At 41.6% G+C, this 19,931-nt stretch overlaps 1 protein-coding gene across 2 annotated transcripts; it reads right to left on the minus strand.

Annotated features, from left to right (window-relative positions):
- Positions 1 to 8,323: 8,323 nt before the first annotated feature.
- On the minus strand, positions 8,324 to 18,984 carry LOC139582864 (cdc42 effector protein 2-like). 2 transcript variants are annotated; one of them, XM_071413269.1, is made up of 2 exons: positions 18,858 to 18,984; positions 8,324 to 9,942 (listed from the first exon to the last, which is right to left on the minus strand). In XM_071413269.1, the coding sequence occupies exon 2, from the start codon at positions 9,863 to 9,865 to the stop codon at positions 9,263 to 9,265; it is 603 nt and encodes a 200-aa protein (XP_071269370.1). In that variant the 5' UTR covers positions 9,866 to 9,942; positions 18,858 to 18,984; the 3' UTR covers positions 8,324 to 9,262. The 2 variants fall into 2 exon arrangements, with proteins under 2 accessions (XP_071269370.1, XP_071269371.1); XM_071413270.1 differs by lacking the exon at positions 18,858 to 18,984 and adding an exon at positions 11,812 to 11,940.
- Positions 18,985 to 19,931: the final 947 nt, after the last annotated feature.

Raw genomic sequence — 19,931 nt, forward strand, 5'->3', positions numbered from 1 at the left:
TGTCCCCTCGCCCCGACACGGGCGCGAACCAGGGACCCTCTGCACACATCAACAACTGACACCCACGAAGCTTCGTTACCCATCGCTCCACAAAAGCCGCGGCCCTTGCAGAGCAAGGGGTAACACTACTAATACGTTTCAGAGCAAGTGACGTAACTGATTGAAACGCTACTAGCGCGTACCCGCTAACTAGCTAGCCATTTCACATCCGTTACACTCACCCCCCTTTCAACCTCCTCCTTTTCCGCAGCAACCAGTGATCCGGGTCAACAGCATCAATGTAACAGTATAACTTTAAACTGTCCCCTCGCCCCGACACGGGCGCGAACCAGGGACCCTCTGCACACATCAACAACTGACACCCACGAAGCTTCGTTACCCATCGCTCCACAAAAGCCGCGGCCCTTGCAGAGCAAGGGGTAACACTACTAATACGTTTCAGAGCAAGTGACGTAACTGATTGAAACGCTACTAGCGCGTACCCGCTAACTAGCTAGCCATTTCACATCCGTTACACAAAGATAGCGTCATCATCCCCTTCATTCGAGGAAGACAACTGATAAAATATTTTAGTAATCAAATGTTTTTTTGGGGGGCAAAAAACGGTTGTCAAAATATCACATTACACATTTAGTAATGACAGAAAGCATTTTAAACTTCAGCCAGTGTATCAACTTCGTATGACTTAATAAAAAAATATATAGACAGGAGTGGATGAAAAAGGTGCTTGTGCATTGATAAGCACTCCAAAGACGGCATTAACAATACGTAATAAAATAAAGAGGGCACTTCTAAAAGCTTCTTTCACGCCATAACCTGCTGAATTTGCAAGATAACTTTTCTTTCATTTTTAATTCGGCACCAATGAAAATGTGTCACTGACTCGCCCCTGGATTAATGGTTCAGAGTTCGACTAGCCATGTGCGACATGCAAGCCTAGTTACAATCCTGCTAGAGTTTGCGGCAGGCGGACGAGCAATATCCACGGTCGTAGTACGGATGAAGCCTGAGCTGGAATGTGAAGCTAACTGAAGCTGGTTAGCTTTAGAAAACCCTGAGTAGATCTAGCTTTCTTCTTAGGATACCCCTCTGCCCATCAGCACAGTGGATTTGACTTTGTTTGCATACAACACGACACAATGCAAATAGCAAATAGGTAGCAGAGAGAACAGTCTATGACTAGAGTGGCTTGAGTCTTTGGCAATTTTTAGGGGCCTTCCTCTGACACCGCCTGGTATAGAGGTCCTGGATGGCAGGAAGCTTGGCCCCAGTGATGTACTGGGCCGTACGCATTACCCTCTGTAGTGCCTCGCGGTCGGAGGCCGAGCAGTTGCCATACCAGGCGCTGATGCAACCAGTCAGGATGCTCTCGATGGTGCAGCTGTATAAATTTTTCAGGATCTGAGGACCCATGCCAAATCTTTCATTCTCCTGGAGGGGGAATAGGCGTTGTCATGTCCTCTTCACGACTGTCTTGGTGTGTTTGGACCATGATAGTTTGTTGGTGATGTGGACACCAAGGAACTTGAAGCTCTCAACCTGCTCCACTACAGCCCGTCGATGAGAATGGGGGCGTGCTCGGTCTTCCTTTTCCTGTAGTCCACAATCATCTTCTTTGTCTTGATCACATTGAGGGAGAGGTTGTTATCCTGGCAGTGTCTGACCTCCTCCCTATAGGCTGTCTCATCGTTGTCGGTGATCAGGCCTACCACTGTTGTGTCGTCGGCAAACTTAATGATGGTGTTGGAGTCAGCCATACAGTCATGAGTGAACAGGGAGTAGAGGAGGGGACTGAGCACGCACCCCTGAGGTGCCCCAGTGTTGAGGATCAGCGTGGCAGATGTGTTGTTACCTACCCTTACCACCTGCAGGCCTTGTAGGTGGGTTTTCAGAGGTAATGGGATGAGACAACCCTGCATGATGCGGTCTCGTGACTCAGATGCCTCTGCTACAGCACTCTCTCAACCAGTGCTCTCAACGCACACACACCCCTCTCGCCCTCCCCCATTGGGCTAGAAATTGTTGCTAGACCTGGCAACCCTGACACGAGGTAGCTACTTCCCACGTTGTGGGACAACAGTGCTTGGCAAGCGGAACCAAAAGGACACTGTGTCCCGGTATTGTTGTCATTTATGCACTCCCCATTGAGTAGACTGTATCAAGGTGACATCTAGATGGTTATCAATATTCATTATTTCTTGTGTAGGCTACTATCCTACTTGAAATAAAATAACGGGACGGGAAAGAATGGCGACACCGTGATACAGCTGCCCAGCGGGAAGCATCTCAGGTCGACAAGCACCTCCATACAACACTGGGGCACTGTTCGCCACATTTGCTACCCCCCGAGACACCGTGATACAGCTTATGGTCCATTTACATGGAAATTATTTTTGTGACGACAGCATACAAATACAAAATATATATAACATGCAGTACGGGAAACTGGAAAGTTAGTACACAAGTAACACACATTTTGACATATTCAAAGCCCCTGCAGGCTACCTTACGACCACATATTGGCCCTGCATCTGTCCTATGTCCCACTGTTCAGCAGCTTGACGGCTGATGGAATTAAACTCTCCTTGCTCCTATTCTTGCTGAACATTTGAACATTTAATGTCCTTCTGAAGGGCAGCAGCTCAAAACATTGGGCAAGATTGTGAGTGGGGTCCTCTATGATGCACTTGGCCTTGTCCCTTGCTCGTTTATCAGAGGCCATAAAGCCCCCTGCACTGCAGCCCGCAGAGCTTGGACCCCAGGTTCACAGTCCGCCTAAGGATACCCTTAATAGCCACTGACAGACCACCGTACCAGGCCAGGAAACTATGGTGGAAAAAATTACAAACTTTGTTAAGCACATGCGCTGTATGAGCCTTAAAGCTGTACATTTCCACTGTCTGTTTCTCTCATGGAAAAAGAAGCTAGTGTTTTTTCTTCTCTTGTTTCCGAGTAACTTAGTCAAGCGACCAAAGACAAAGGGCCGTCTGACAGTGACCAGTTTCTGGTCAATCCTGTTATTTTTGTATCTTTCAAGGGCACAGTTGTGTGGAGATATGAAGAGAACAGAGGCTAGCTTGAGCAGCAGTGACAATTCTATCAGCAGAAAGGAGTAACAAAACTGGCGTCATCACTTGTCTGTACGCTATGTTCCCATCATGATCTCACACACCTGCTAAACTACCATGTAGACAAAGATTCTAAAAGCTGAGACCCAACTCTTGTTCGTTGGGCTCTTAACTCTGTACACTGAGGGATTTTTAACCGCTCCAGAATTGCAATTCTTATAATAAAAGGTTGTTGTTTGAAGAATCTATAGCCTCTCTTCCTTTCTGGTTAGAATTTCCACAACAAAACAGAAAGTCAGCACACTCCATATGACAGGAGTAGTAGTTGGAGAGTATCTGGGTGTTGACATTCAGTTGTCTCAGTCTGAGCAAGAGGTACAGTCGTTGTTGGCATTTTTTAATTGAAGTTCTGAGTGTTGGCATTAAAAGAGAGTGTGATGTCCATGATGGGTCCCAGGTACTTAAATCTCTTCACCACCCAGGACTAGGTGACTGGGCGTGACGAAAGTTGTGATGGTAGTGAGTAACATAGCTCCGCCTCCTCACCCACACATCTGGATGTTAAGGAAGTAAAATGGACCAGTCTCCCTGTTAGATGTTCAATGTCTCAATACTGTGGTATGATTCACCCATCTTCTTGCATAATCAAATGTTCTACTTTAGGTTATATGTACAGACTTGTGTTTACATATTCAGTTACATGTACACTTGAAAAGTTTTAAATGTCTACAAGAAAAAATTATTCTAGCAATTGTTTTTGACCTGGAGAAATATGGGTTGTATAGGTTAAATAATTGAAAGAAGGGTTTAGGTCTATGTAAAATGTTAAGCCTCCTCCCTCCAGATATACACACACAGGCTAGGACCCAGGACTGGAAAGTGAGAACAGACATTTCAAAACAAGTCTTTATCACATGGCTGATCATGCAGGCCATGCTCTCCATACCTGACATGCATTTTTGGTATTACCACCTCTCATTGGAATGCCAACCATGCATAGATAGATACCCACCTGTAATGATATAATAGCTTGTCAGGAAGAAGCTATCTTCTGCTGGGTCATACAATGGCTACACTCTGTCATGTTGCTACAGGCTATCTGCCCGTGTAAACCTCACTCATGCACCAATGTGCCCATGCCAGTTTGGATAATGGATCATCTGTTTGTTGTGAGTGGGTCCATTCAATGCGCATTACAGAAAGATGTCCCTCAAAGCACCATAGGATTACTTAGGCACCTTGCCTTTCTCTTTAAAACAGCAAACTGATCAATTATAATGAGTTGGACACTAGGCTTTAGCTCCGCGGGCTAACACAGTCTTGGGACACAGACGATTCAGGTTCAAAGTTAGTCAATCACACAGTCAGACTGTGTAACAGCAGAAAACCACAACTCTCCAAATATCAACTTTATCGGGTTGTCCTACCCATCATATACACTGAATGTACAAAACAATAAAAAGACTTGCTCTTTCCATGACAGACTGACCAGCTGAATCCAGATGAAAGCTAAGACAAAAGAGCGAAACAAAAGATTTAAGTGCCTTTGAACGTTGGGAGTAGGTGCCAGACACATCGGTTTGTGTCAAGAACTGCAACGCAGCTGGGTTTTTCCACGCTCAACAGTGTCCCATGTGTATCACGAATGGTCCACCACCCAAAAGACATCTAGCCAACTTTACACAGCTATGGGAAACATTGGAGTCAACATGGGCCAGCATCCCTGTGAAATGCTTTCGGCACATTTTAGAGTCCATGCCCCAACGAATTGAGGCTGTTCTGAAGCCAAAAGGGGGGTTACTAATGTTTGGTATACTCAGTGTGTGATCGGAAAATGTTGCTCTTAAACAGCCTGTAATGGGATCTGTATTTGGAACTTTTGTGTCAATGCGCCTGTAAAAGGCACACTACTTTAACTTCCAAATTTGATAAAAGCTGAATAGATTTTTCAGCCGTGGGTGTGTGAACATTGAGTCGTGCTTACTGCAATCAATATTTCGGCACAAAAGTTCCAAATACAGATCCCATTACAGACTGTATAAGAGCAACATTCTTCGATCACACATTGAGTATACCAAACATTAGGAACACCCCCTCCCCCTTTTGGCTTCAGAACAGCCTCAAATCCAACCACGACTCCATTTTGCTCCTGCCATCCTATAGGCAGAAACTCCAACAGGATGTACCCGTTCTTCAGGAGGCTGAAGAAATTTGGCCTGTCACCTAAAAACCTGACAAACTTTTACAGATGCACAATTGAGAGCATCCTGTTGGGAATGTATCATCGCCTGGTAAGGCAACTGCACTGCCCTCAACCTCAAGGCTCTCCAGAGGATGGTGAGCTCTGCACAGTGCATCACCGGGGGCAAACTACCTGCCCTCCAGGACACCTACAGCACCCGATGTCACAGGAAGGCCAAAAAGATCATCAAGGACAACAACCACCCGAGCCGCTGCCTGTTCACCCCGCTACCATCCAGAAGGCGAGGTCAGTACAGTTGCATCAAAGCTGAAAGAGACTGAAAAACAGCTTCTATCTCAAGGCCATCAGTCTGTTAAACAGCAATCACTAACTCAGAGAGGCTGCTGCCTACATACAGACTCAAATCATTGGCCACTATAATAAATGGATCACTAGTCACTTTAAATGATGCCACTTTAACAATGTTTACATATCTTACATTACTCATCTCATATGTACAGTTGAAGTCGGAAGTTTACATCACTTAAGTTGGAGTCATTAAAACTTGTTTTTCAACCACTCTGCAAATTTCTTGTTAACAAACTATAGTTTTGGCATGTCGGTTAGGACAACTACTTTGTGCATGGCACAAGTAATTTTTCCAACAATTATTTACAGACAGATTATTTCACTTATAATTCACTGTATCACAATTCCAGTGGGTCAGAAGTTTACATACACTAAGTTGACTGTGCCTTTAAACAACTTGGAAAATTCCAGAAAATTATGTCATGGCTTTAGAAGCTTCTGATAGGCTGATTGACATCATTTGAGTCAATTGGAAGTGTACCTGTGGATGTATTTCAAGGCCTACCTTCAAACTCAGTGCCTCTTTGCTTGACATCATGGGAAAATAAAAAGGAATCAGCCAAGACCTCAGAAAAAAATTTGTAGACCTCCACAAGTCTGGTTCATCCTTGGGAGCAATTTCCAAACACCTGAAGGTACCACGTTCATCTGAACAAACAAAAGTATGCAAGTATAAACACCATGGGACCATGCAGCCTTCATACCGCTCAGGAAGGAGACGTGTTCTGTCTCCTAGAGATGAACGTACTTTGGTGTGAGAAGTGCAAATCAATCCCAGAACAGCAAAGGACCTTGTGAAGATGCTGGAGGAAACAGGTACAAAAGTATCTATATACACAGTAAAACGAGTCCTATAATCGACATAACCTGAAAGGCCGCTCAGCAAGGAAGAAGCCACTGCTCCAAAACCGCCATAAAAAAGCCTGATTACGGTTTGCAACTGCACATGGGGACAAAGATTGTACTTTTTGGAGAAATGTCCTCTGGTCTGATGAAACAAAAATATAACTGTTTGGCCATAATGACCATTGTTATGTTTGGAGGAAAAAGGGGGAGGCTTGCAAGCATACTTCCAAAGTTGTGGCAAATGGTTTAAGGACAACAAAGTCAAGGTATTGGAGTGGCCATCGCAAAGCCCTGACCTCAATCCTATAGAACATTTGTGGGCAGAACTGAAAAAGCGTGTGCAAGCAAGGAGGCCTACAAACCTGACTCAGTTACACCAGCTCTGTCAGGAGGAATGGGCCAAATTTCACCAAACTTATTGTGGGAAGCTTGTGGAAGGCTACCCAAAACACTTGATCTAAGTTAAAAAATGTAAAGGCAATGCTACCAAATACTAATTGAGTGTATGTAAACTTCTGAACCACTGGGAATGTGATAAAATAAATAGAAGCGGAAATAAATCACTACTATTATTCTGACATTTCACATTCTTAAAATAAAGTGGTGATCCTAACTGACCTAAGACAGGGAATCTTTACTAGGATAAAATGTCAGGAATTGTGAAAAACTGAGTTAAATGTATTTGGCTAAGGTGTATGTAAACTTCCGACTTCAACTGTATATACTGTATCTTATACCCTCTAACCTATGCCGCTCGGCCATCGCTCATCCATATGTACATATTCTTTTTCCATCCCTTTAGATTTGTGTGTATTAGGTAGTTGTTGTGGAATTGTTAGATTACTTGTAAGATATTACTGCACTGTCGGGAACAAGAACCACAACACTCGCATTAACTACACTCGCATTAACATCTGCTAACCATGTGTATGTGACCAATACAATTTGATTTGTTAAAACTGTACTATAACCCTTCATCAGGTACCTCAATCAGTTACCTTTATTTAAGCCAACCCAGATGATAAGACAGTAGCCTGGATGAATTATTCCAATACAATGGCCATGTCAACATTCACAACGGATGATTTTGAAACAGCGTGGGTTTTCTGACAACCTATGCCGTAGCCAGGCTTCTACCAAGCCTGTGAAGGAGAGTCTGCTAAAAAAGGCAGACTTGTCGAGAACAGCCGTGTATTTGAATGGGTTAGCAGTAGGTAAACACAGTGTATCTTCCACAGACAAGCTGATTCATGTTATCTCACACAGATGCAGAACACAATAATTGGTGTGGTTGTGCCTCAGTCCCATTGTTGAGATTGCATGAATCACAAGAGTCGAGGGAACAAAATGGAGGATATTACATAGGATACAGGGAGTGAAATGAGTGTGATAAATAAAGAAAGCATACTAATAACATGGATGGCCATACTGAGTATAGATCTTATTAAATGTATATTTGTTATGGGGCAAAGTAGCTGTGTGGTCCCGAGTGGCTCAGTTGGTAGAGCATGGTGCTTGCAATGCCAGGGTTCTGGGTTTGATTCCTATGGGGGATCAGCACGAAAAAGTAACAACAATTAGGCACTCAACTGTAAATTGCTCTGGATTATTCTTGATAGTTTCTGTCAAAAAGCTTGAGGGAGATTTATAAAACTAATATATTTAAATAATGGACATTGACCCACTGGACCATGAAGTAATGAAGATGCACATACCGGCCAATATAAGGCTGTGAAATATCTTCTTCAGGTGGTGTAGAAAGACAAATGGATGTGATAGTTGTTACAAAATAGGCCACCAGGAGGTAGCAGTGATGTTAAAGAATAAAGTGTCTCAGATGCAAAAAGTAAGCACTATCTTAGCTTTCTGGTTTTTATTTCACAAATGAAAGCTTATTCTATAGAGTATAAACACAATGTGATTTCATTGTGCTGGGCAGAGTTCATGCTCCACTTTAATCTAACATATTATGATATGGGAAAAGGATTGTTGGTGATCTTTGCTTTTCCGAAGAAACTTTTATAGGCTGATACTATTCACAGTCACGCCATAAACCATGTCATAAAGACTTCTACAGTAGTATATTCATAAAGGTCTGTTGGTGAACTTTCCCCTTGAGTACTTGGTAAGAAAAACAAGAAATAGTTCTATACGTATACATTTGAGTGAGTCGTACTGTAGCTGACTTAGATACTATGGGAGTGCTAGTTCTCATTATCCCTGTATAGTAGGCCTAAACATCGAAAAGAAAAAGCAACCAGTGTTCTTTCAGTGTTTCACCACAGAAGTTGTCAGACAAGCTTCAGTCACAAATGTCTGTCTCACAGCTCTGTCTCATAGTTTACAGTCTGTCTTTTTTTACCTTTCACAACATGTCTCCTCTAGATACAAATATGTGGCATCGTCTGTCCTTAGGTCACATGACCCAGGTGGAGTGGAGTGTCATTGGCTCACAGAGCTTTCACCTGAGAAGGATAAATGTCCAAAGCGTTGACCCAGATTTGACACATCCCTCTAATTATATAATATTGCATGCAAAAGAAGGAAATATTATACAAACTGTCCTCTATGTATGCAGTGATTGAAAACAATTGTGCCGATTAGCATCCTGACAGTTGACAATGATTCAGCCCATTTGTCCATCCATGGCACAACCTCTTTCAATTCCCATTAGAAAGGAAGGAGTTTGGAGTTCTCCCTATGTACAGTGTCTGGTACAGTGTCTTGGGTTTCTTGAAAGGCCCTCATACATATGATTGTAATAGATTTTGTTCTGAGGGCCACCCTTCTCAAAGTCTCACTGGTAAAGCTGGTCCATCACCTGCAGGACATCTTCTAGTATGGATGGCCCCAGGTCAAGGTTCAGGGCAAAAGACGAGTCTTCCTCGACCACTGGAGAGGCCTCCACTGGTGGACAAGGAACCTGTTGGGGGGCCGCGTTCAATTCAAATCCATCCGGACCCATCGTTAACCCTCCCTCCTCTTCCTGCTTCTGCTTTACCTCCTCTTGTTGGTACAACCCATCATGCTCCACATCATCCAGTAAAGGCAGGGAGTGGCACTTATTGTGCCTGAAAGCCTGGGGAAGGGTTCTGGTTTCGGCGGACTGCGCATCCATCTCTTCTGGGCTGAGGAGTCGTGGGGGCTTGGGTGGGGCGATCCCTTTGGAGTAGAGGTCCTGGTGGCTTTGAGAGCTGTGGAGGATGAGACTACCAGTCCGGTGGAAGGCTGTGAGGTCGCCGAAGGTATCACCGTGGGCATCCAATCCGATGTGGGAAAGGTGACGGAAGTCGCCCAGTGGTAGGCTGATCATGTTGACTGACAGCAGCTCACGGCGCTTCTGCTTGCGGGGCCAGCGCATGGTGGCCGATTTTAAGTACAGGGAAGTCTTCAGAGGCATAGACTTGATTGTGTGTAACGTCAGTTAGTGAGTTCAAGGTCACTCAGTTGAAGGGTCTAGTTGGCCTTTAGGCAACTCTGAAATTGTGAGGACAAACAAAATAGATTGAAAAAACTCACTCGTAATTGTTTGATAATCATTCCATAGTTTTATTTTTCATTTGGGCATTTCATAGATACACCCCATATTACAACCTTTGCCAAAATTTGCCACAAATGCCATGACCTTAGATTCCAGGTTGAGATGGGTCCATTTATGGACTGGTACCTGCAGCAGTGACTGTATTATATAGGAACCAGTTTTTCTTGTACACGTCAAAGCAAACACACTGTAATACTCTTCTAACTTCACACACATAGCTTGCTACACAAAGGTTAATCTAGTATGAGTTGATGCTTAAAAAAATGCTGAATTAATTGTCTCAGAGGGGAAAGTCTAAACAACCTCGTACAGAGGAGGCTGGTGGGATAAGGTATAGGAGGATGGGGCTCATTGTTAATGGCTGCAATGGAAACAATGGAATGGTACCAAAAACTCCAAACACATGGAAATTACGTGTTTGATTCCGTTCCATTGATTCCATTCCAGCCATTACATTTGATCCTAAAGCTCCTCCCACCAGCCTCCTCTGACCTCTTGTACTGGAACATGAACACTGAGGCACCTTAGTTTGTTAATACGTAATCTTGGAGACTTGCTTTTATTTCAGGGCTATTACCTTTAAGCATAAAAAACGTTTTTTTCCCTTTGACTGTTGCTGTGATTGAGTGAAATCAAATCTAATGCAATGTCATCATTCACACCACAGGAGGTTGGTGGCACCTTAATTGGGGAGGACAGGCTCGAGGTAATGGCTGAAGTTTCCATGTGTTTGAAGCCATTCCATTTGCTCAGTTCCAGCCATTATTATGAGCCGTCCTCCCCTCAGCAGCCTCCACTGGTTCACACTATATGTGTCTAAAGCTTCTTGAACTTTTGAGATAGTGTTGCAATCATGGCTTGTTCTAACTGGTAGTTCCACATTTCACTCAGATTAAAGATGGGAAAGATCAGATTTTTCCCCCAAGGATAGTGTTTCATATTCATATACCTGTAATGAAACAACAGTTGGGAATTATAAGGAAAACTTTTACTCCTGACTGGAAGACAAACTGGTTAGGAACTTCCTTAATTTGTCGAAAACGTGAAGGTTATGTTGTCTTGCTTGAATTGTTAGTCAAAACCCCCCCAAAATATGCTGTTGTTAAGGAATTTGCCCTATCTTTCAGACAATGCAGAAATCCAAGTTGTACAGTTAGTACAAGATTCAACAAACTTCCTGATAGTTCCAATTATGAATCCTCAACAAATTAGCTCCAATGGAGACCCAATTATTTATCTAAGATTTGTATGTAGCTTTTAAAGGTTTTTCAGAGATTGGGATATTTGATAGTGGTTAGTTACTTACTGCAGCTATGAGGACAATGTGTCAGATACTGCCTCAGGTAAGCTGAGGTAGCTGGTATGATTCAAATACAGTAAAACTGGCAACTTGTTATGCTGTTTCCAGATTAAAATAAACAATTTCTTTGGAAAGTTAGTTGTTCCACTGACAAAGTCAACACAGTAACCACTAACTAAAGCCATTATATAGGCCACACCATTTGCTCAAGCTGTAGTGAGGAAAAACCTTTACCGTACACTCTTAGAAAAAAACGGTTCCAAAAGGATTCTTCGGCTGTCCCCTTTTTGGCTCTAGGTAGAACCCTATTAGGTTCCATGTAGAACCCTCTGTGGAAAGGGTTATACCTGGAACCAAAAAGAGTTCTACCTGAAACCATAAAGGGTTCATCAAAGGGTTCTCCTATGGGGACAACAAAAGAACCCTTTTAGGTTCTAGATAGCACCTTTTTTTTTCTAAGAGTGTGGCATTCTTCACTTATTGCTTAAAAGTCTTGAAAGTTTACCTGTGTTTGTCTTTGTATCCTGAGGTAATCAGGAAACAGTCTTTTTATGCTCACTCAATATATTTCGCTCTTCTCGCTCTTCTCTGTTGGGTTAGAACACACAGCTCTCCAGACGTTCTGTGTTTGAATGAGCGCCCTGGACAGCCTTATCAGCTCACCTGTGTCTGTGGGGCGTTTGTATGGAGTGATAAACCTCCGGTCCCTCCCCCTTGATTAATCTCTGTCTGTGTGTCTGTGAGTGTCTTCTCCCGTGACTATCTTCTCTCAGGTAGTTCTCTAGTCTTAATAAGCTGTAGAATAGAGGATCACCTTTTATTGTGGAAGCGTGACGCTCATGTGAACTCTACACTGCTTGGGTTTCTTCAAGGAAGGTAGGGAAAGGGGGCAGTGATAGATGTTACTGTATCACTTGCCCTATGGGTTGGCGAATTCCTGGGGAAGAAGCCAAAGCATCTCTTCCTATAGGGTGTGGGTTTTCCAATGGAACTTACTTAGGTCTACTGTACATGTATAGGAAGGGGTGGGATTGTGGGGGGGAAACAAATAACAAAAAATCACTCACTACCTTCGGATCACCGGGCATTCGCCACAAAATACTCAAAAACAGATATCTATTTAAGTCAATTCACTATTTACTTCACTGTTAATGTAAACATTTTCCCTCAGATGTTCTCTAAAAATAAACATATCAACCACATAACTGCTCCTATCTGTCAAATGTGGAATACAACAAAAACTGTGGAGAATCTATTATAAATTATATAGCATCGTGGCTGCTATCGGCACCCAGTGTGTCATTAACCTAAGTATTGGATGCTTGGAGCAAGTCAGAATACTCTAGTTTGATATAACACTACAGAAATAGAATGAGTGAGATGTTTGGTGAGGTTTGCTAGAGGACATCCTGCCTGTAGCGTATAAACAACAATCAAAGGGTCTTAAGTCTAGAATATGAAAATGAGATGGAATATCCTGTTGTTTTATGCATACAGACACCTTGTAATTATGTGTGTGCCACCCCAGTTTGATGATTCATAAATACAGTAAACAAATTCAGCTTGTCTTGGTCTGTAATGATTGGATATTGTGAAAGGAATTTTCGGTTTTGAGTGCTGTTAAGTGGTCCCAGTAGCCACACACTGGACACAAACTGGTTGAATCTGTTGTTTCAATGTAATTTGTCAATGTATTGTTACATGGAAAATACATTGGATTTGAAAAAATTGTGAAATTTCAACTACAGGATGATGTCATGATGGTAACCAAATTTCAGCATCAGCAAACTTTGAATATAATATGTTGTACCTTTAAAACAACGTCAGATTTTTTACATTATATACACTATCAGAAATAAACAAACAATAGGCTGGGCAGCACCTCCTACTGGAAAATGTATCTACAACTATCTTTTGGTCTCTCATCCAGATTTTTTACCAACCCCAGCCCTGCTTAGCTATGATATTTGTCGTTGACTATTACCAATTTGCTATTGTGAGAATGATTGTTGAGCAATCTTTACTTAAAAACAAAATAGATTCACTGTTACTATCAAAGTCATTCCTAACGGTAGGTTTAACAGCGCATATGAAATGTGACCATACTTTATCCCTCAAGTATCATGAATGACACCATTTAGGGCTATATAGCATTTGCAATGTAATCAATAGCTATTTTTTCAATTCAACTAAAAATAGACAATACAGTAGGCCTAGGGTTTCAAGCTCTGACTTAGTCCGGCATTCATTCCAGTTTGTCTACAAATGAATAATTTATATGTTGGATTCATGTCTCCATCTTAACCAAAAAACAAAGTTAAAGAATAGGACTAAATCAAATAAAACCTATTCTTTAACTTTGTTTTTTGGTTGAGATGGAGAAGTGAATCCACAGGGAGCGTTCCACAGGGATGCTGGCCAATGCAATACTCCAATTCTTCCCAAGTTGGTTGGATGTCCTTTGAGTGGTGGACCATTCTTGATATACACGGGAAACTGTTGAGCGTGAAAAATCCAGCAGCGTTGCAGTTCTTGACACAAACCAGTGCGCCTGGCACCTACTACCATACCCTGTTCAAAGGCACTTAAATATTTTGTCTTGCCCATTCACCCTCTGAAGGTCACACCCACAATCCTTGTCTTAATTGTTTCAAGGCTTAAAAATCCTTCTTTAACCTGTCTCCTCCACTTCATCTACACTGATTGAAGTGGATTTAACAAGTGACATCAATAAGGAATCATAGCTTTCACCTGGTCAGTCTATTTCATGGAAAGAGTTCATAATGTTTTGTACACTCAGTGTAACTTTCTCCTTATGTAATCGTATAAAGCATGCATGTTCAAGATAGCATGCATAGGTCATCGCAGGTCTGTGGAGGTCTCAACAATTGCTGTAATAATTTGTGCAGTCTCGAACGGCATTGATCACTTTCACCATGTACTTTTAATGTAATCTCAACTGCAATTCAGGCCATTTAGTTCTGCTATTAGATCAAGCACAGTGATAACATATGAATCTGTTGTATAAATAAACAAAATATCTGACATTGTATTCTCATTTGAACTTTGCTGTGCTCTTAAAAATGGTTGAAAACACAGTGACAGACATTTGGGTGACAACTAAACCAAAAATCTGACATTGTTTTTCCATTGGAATTTGGTTGTGCTTTTAGATGGTTGAAAGCATAGTGATAATCCATTGGAAATTCAACTAACTTTTGGCTGTCTTTTGAGTGGATGAATACAGGTTGTAATCTCATTGATCAATTTCTCAACCAAATATTACACAATTATCCACGTTGAAATGACGTGGACTGATGTGGACGTGGACAAATTTATGCTGACACCCAGTCCCTATGGCACAGGTCCAACTGAAACTCACCTGGCCATGTAGAGCCATGGCGCCTGTCGTCTATAAGAAGCCACCTCAGCTTGCACTATCCCTTCAGTATTGAAATGGAAAACGCCACTCAGAGACACAATGTTCAGCTTGCCATGATAGTCCTGAGGGTGAATTATCTAATAAATCTCTCACTAGAATGCTAAGTACGCTACAAACACTGACTTAGATTATCTTACAGTACATCATGGTATTGTGAATCAATTGTCTCATGTCTTTTTCTCCTTTTCTTTGCCAACTTGTGGATTTGAGCATTATTATAGACTGTTATGCTTCTTTCTGAATCGTGCATTTGAAGGCACACAACATTTTGGTTTGCGCAGCAAATTATGAGTCTGGTCCTAGGGTTTTCCAGTCCATGACCAGGTGGAAAAATGTACCCTTCAAATACTCAGAAATAATTGCATTAGTAAGTCACTAGCTGAACACCTTGATTTCTAAGAGAAAGTCGGCCTGTTATGTACACATGGTGCGGGGACCTGCATTCCAGACCCGGTTTGCTTCTCACAATCATTAGATAAGGATTTCTTGCATCATCATGTTGATCTAATATGCAAACAAACCCATTTTCCTCACACCTGAAGAACATGCAGTCTCTCCAAAGAATATCAATCAATTGGCTCATATTCACAAAGTGTGTCAGAGTAGGAGTGCTGATTTAAGATCATGTCAACACTGTCCATATAATCATATTAATTAGGATCTAAAAAAAGTTAATTGATCCTGGTTTATCACTCCTACTCTGAGAGACTTTGTGAATATGGGCCCTGATGTCTTCGCCCTGTGGGTAGTGTCATGACTTTTTCACTTGACAGTTTGACTTTACAACCACATCGTAAATTCCTTGCAGAGACCGTCTCCCTGACCATGCAATATGGGACAGAGAGGGTCACAGTAGAACAAGGGAACTCTCCCGCCAAATTCTACTACATCCCAGAATTGAACAATATTCTTATTCTGGAGAATGTGGAAATGGTCGGTGGAGAAGCCAGCTACAACCCGGTCCATTTTGTTTCATGGTTGTAACCTCATGAAAGACAATACAGCCACATTACCCTAACTCTGTTTATACAGGTTCCTCAGTTATGAGGTTCACCATCCAACAAGACAACGACCCTAAGCACACAGCCAAGACAATGCAGGAGTGGCTTCGAGACAAGTCAATGAATATCCTTGAGTGGCCCAACCAGAGCCTGGACTTGAACCTGATCGAACATCTCTGGAGAGACCTGACAATTGCTGTGCAGCGACGCTCCCATCCAACCTGACAGAGGTTGAGAGAATCTGCAGAGACAAATGGGAGAAACCCCAAATACAGGTGTGCCAAGCTTGTATCGTCATACCCAAGCAGACTCGAGGCTGTAATTGCTGCCAAAGGGTGCTTCAACAAAAGTACTGAGTGGAGGGTCTGAATACTTATGTAAATGTGATATTTCCATTTTGTTTTTAATACATTTGCATAAGTCTAAAAAACAGTTATTGTTTTGTCATTATGGGGTATTGTGTGTAGATAAGCAGGAAAAAACTATATAACCCATTTTAGAATACGGCTGTGACGTAACAAAATATGAATAAAGGCAAAGGGTCTGAATAATTTCCAAATGCACTGTACATGTCAGTACACACACACACACACGTATGTCACATGGGGGAGAGGCATTGTTCCGTGAGGTGTTGCTTTAATTGTTTTTGAAACCAGGTTTCCTGTTCACTTGCGCTATATAAGATGGAAGCGAGTTCCATGCACTCATGGCTCTGTATATTACTGTACGTTTCCTTGAATTTGTTCTGGACCTGGGGACTGTAAAAACACCCCCGGTGGCATGTCTGGTGAGGTAAGCGTGTGTCAGTGCTGTTGATCTGAGACTGTTGCACAGATCTCTTAACATGCTCAGGTGATGTTCCCCTGTGAGAAATAGCCTACCAGGCTATTTCAGATTCCATAAGCTTTTCCCCTCCGCAGCAGAAGGAAGATGACAAATGGTAAATTAATCTGAAGCTTGCGAAAAATGCACAGAGCAATATGGGCGGCAGACACTCACTTTGCACACCTTAGACCTGTTGTAGCCAAATAAGGGATGTCACTCATCGGATAAGATCTCTAGGTTACGTCTGTCAGTGACTGGTATTGTGAGTTGTGAAGAGAGCGCAAGAAAACAGCCAATAATAAAACTTACTTTGCCAGTGAACCTTTATTCCATCCCTGATGACTTTGACAGAAACAGCATGAACATCCCCCTTCAACTCTGTGGCAGGTTCACACGAAACTCATAAAAATCTACTTATGCAAAATCTGTGTATAGCGCCTCAGGCCACTGGTACAAAACACTTTCCACAATTCCCACTCGTATGCAAGAGAAATACAATAGATTGGAACATTGCAGTCATAAATAAACAGCATATGATGAGAAAATATTAACACAACTGGGGTAACCTTATTGTGATTTACTGATGTCTTAAAATACATGATACCAAATGTGCAACATTAGATTTGTCACAAGCAACAATTTAGTGACAGAGGACTGTATGTGCAATAGTGAATGTAGCTACATCAATGCTCAATTTGTTTGAATGTCTCGAAAGGGGTATGATCATACTTGACTTATTACACATTTTGTTATACAGCCTGAATTCAAATTATATTTTTCTCAACTACCTACACACACACACTACCCCATAGTGACAAAGTAAAAACATTTTTGCAAATTTATTGAAATACAGAAATCTCATTTACATACTGTGAGTATTCACACCCCTGCGTCAATACATAGAGTCACCATCGGCAGCGATTACAGCTGTGAGTCTTTCTGGGTAAGACTAAGAGCTTTGCCCACCTGGATTGTGCAACATTTCCACATTCTTTAAAAAAAATGAATTCTTCAAGCTCTGTCAAGTTGGTTGTTCATCATTGCTAGACAGCCGTTTTCATGTCTTGCCATAGATTTTCAAGCAGATTCAAGTCAAAACTAACTAGGCCACTCAGGAACAGTCAATGTCTTCTTGGTAAACACCTTGTGTATATTTGGCCTTGTGTTTTAAGTTATTGTCCTGCTGAAAGGTGAATTTGTTTCCCAGTGTCAGTTGCAAAGCAGACCAACTTTTCTAGGATTTTGCCTGTGCTTAGCTCTATTCTGTTTCTTTTTAGCCTAAAACTCCCTAGTCCTTTTCAATGACAAGCATACCCATAACATGATACAGCCAACAGTATGCTTGAAAATATGAAGAGTGATTCTCAGTGACGTGTTGTGTTGAATTTGCCGCAAACATAAGACTTTGTATTCAGGACAAAGTTAATTTCTTTGCCACATTTTTTGCAGTTTTACTTTAGTGCCTTGACAAACAGCATGCACATTTGAAAAAACAAAATCTGTACAGGCTACCTTTTCATTCTGTCAAATAGGTTATAATTGTGGAGTAACTAAAATGTTGTTGATCCAACCTCAGTTCTCTTATCATCACAGCCATTAAACTCTGTTTGAAAGTCACCATTGCCCTCATGGTGAAATCCCCGAGCGGTTTCCTTCTTCTCCGGCAACTGAATTAGGAAGGACGCATGTATGTTTGTAGTGACTGGGGGTAATTAATAACTTCATCATGCATAAAGGGATATTCAATGTCTCTTTTTAAAATTTATTTTTTATAAAATGTACCCATCTACCAATAGGTGCCCTTCTTTGTGAAGCATTGGAAAACCTCCCTAGTCTATATGGTTGAATCTGTTTGAAATTCACAGCTCGACTGAGGGACCTTACAGAAAATTGTGTGGGGTACAGAGATGAGGTAGTTAAACAGGGTGAGGCCAGGCAAATTATGCAAGCTAAGCAAACCTTGACTCCTAAACGTATTTAGGCTTACCATAACAAAGGGGTTGAATACTTGACTCAAGACATCTCAGCTTTTAATGTTAAGCTTTTTTATAAAACTGCCTAAAAACATAATTCCACTTTGACATTATGGGGTAGTGTGTGAAGGCCAGTGACAAAATCCATTTTAAATTCAGGCTGTAACATAATCTGGAAAAAGTCCAGCAGGGTGAATACTTTCTGAAGGCACTGTAGTTACACTATGACATCAGTACTGTAGCCACATCATATTCTATCATCAACAATAAAATGACACTGACATACATTAGAGAAAAAAAACATACTCACCAAAGTTAAAACTGACAATGGACACCCCTCCAATCAAACACGGTGATGCAGTAGTACAATTCTAACTGACTGTGGTGAAAACACTCATGCCTTGTTGCAGTAGCGACACCCAGTGGTGTGTGTAATGACTGTCACATGGTGTGCTTGTGTACAGTAGATGCCACAACTGTGTTTGCCCCACACCTGTCATCGTCGCTGCAGAGAAGCCCAGCTTCTCCAGAATCACCCAGGGAGGCTCATCCACATGGTACTCCCAACTGTAAATGTAAGTATCTAGTTATTATTTGCCTTATGCATCATAATAAAAAGTTCATACCTTGCAAACCCATGGCAGACAAAGGCTTTATAAACAAACACAATGGTGTTTGGGTATTTGTTGTAAATTCATAAAGAAACTCAAACACTAGGGCATTTGTTTGCCCTATGAAGGCATGTTAATAAAACACTTGTTAGACTACACATTCTGTAGATTCTGAATTTCTTTTAAAAAGCAGTAAATTATTCAAATTCATCACAAGTTGTTTCCAAATGTCTTTCTGGCTCATAAGTAATTTATTATGGATGGGTCTGAAAACTCACCACCAAACCTTGTTGGACCAGTCTCCTAAAGCACAGTGATAATGCAAGGTAAAATTACATTTCAAATGACCTCTCAAATGCATTTCGGCCTTTGGACTGGCATTTTTCTCATTTGCTATGGCTATGACCAATTAGTTCTTGCACAAATGCCACAACACATGTTTACATTACATTGAGGTAATTGTGTGGCTGTAGTGAAATAAAACACATTGTATCAGACATACATGTCACCAGTGGTGTAAAGTACTTAAGTAAAAATAGTTTAAAGTACTCCTTAAGTAGTTTTTTGGGCATCTGTACTTGACTATAAATATATATGACAACTTTTACTTCACTACATTCCTAAAGAAAATAATGTACTTTTTACTACATACATTTTACCTGACACCCAAAAGTTCTTGTTACATGTTGAAAGCTTAGCAGGAAAGGAAAATGGTCCAATTCACACACTTATCAAGACAATACATGGTCCTCCCTTCTGCCTCTGATCTGGTT

The sequence above is a fragment of the Salvelinus alpinus genome, chromosome 8 (genome assembly GCF_045679555.1).
Source record: "Salvelinus alpinus chromosome 8, SLU_Salpinus.1, whole genome shotgun sequence".
Lineage (NCBI taxonomy): Eukaryota > Metazoa > Chordata > Actinopteri > Salmoniformes > Salmonidae > Salvelinus > Salvelinus alpinus.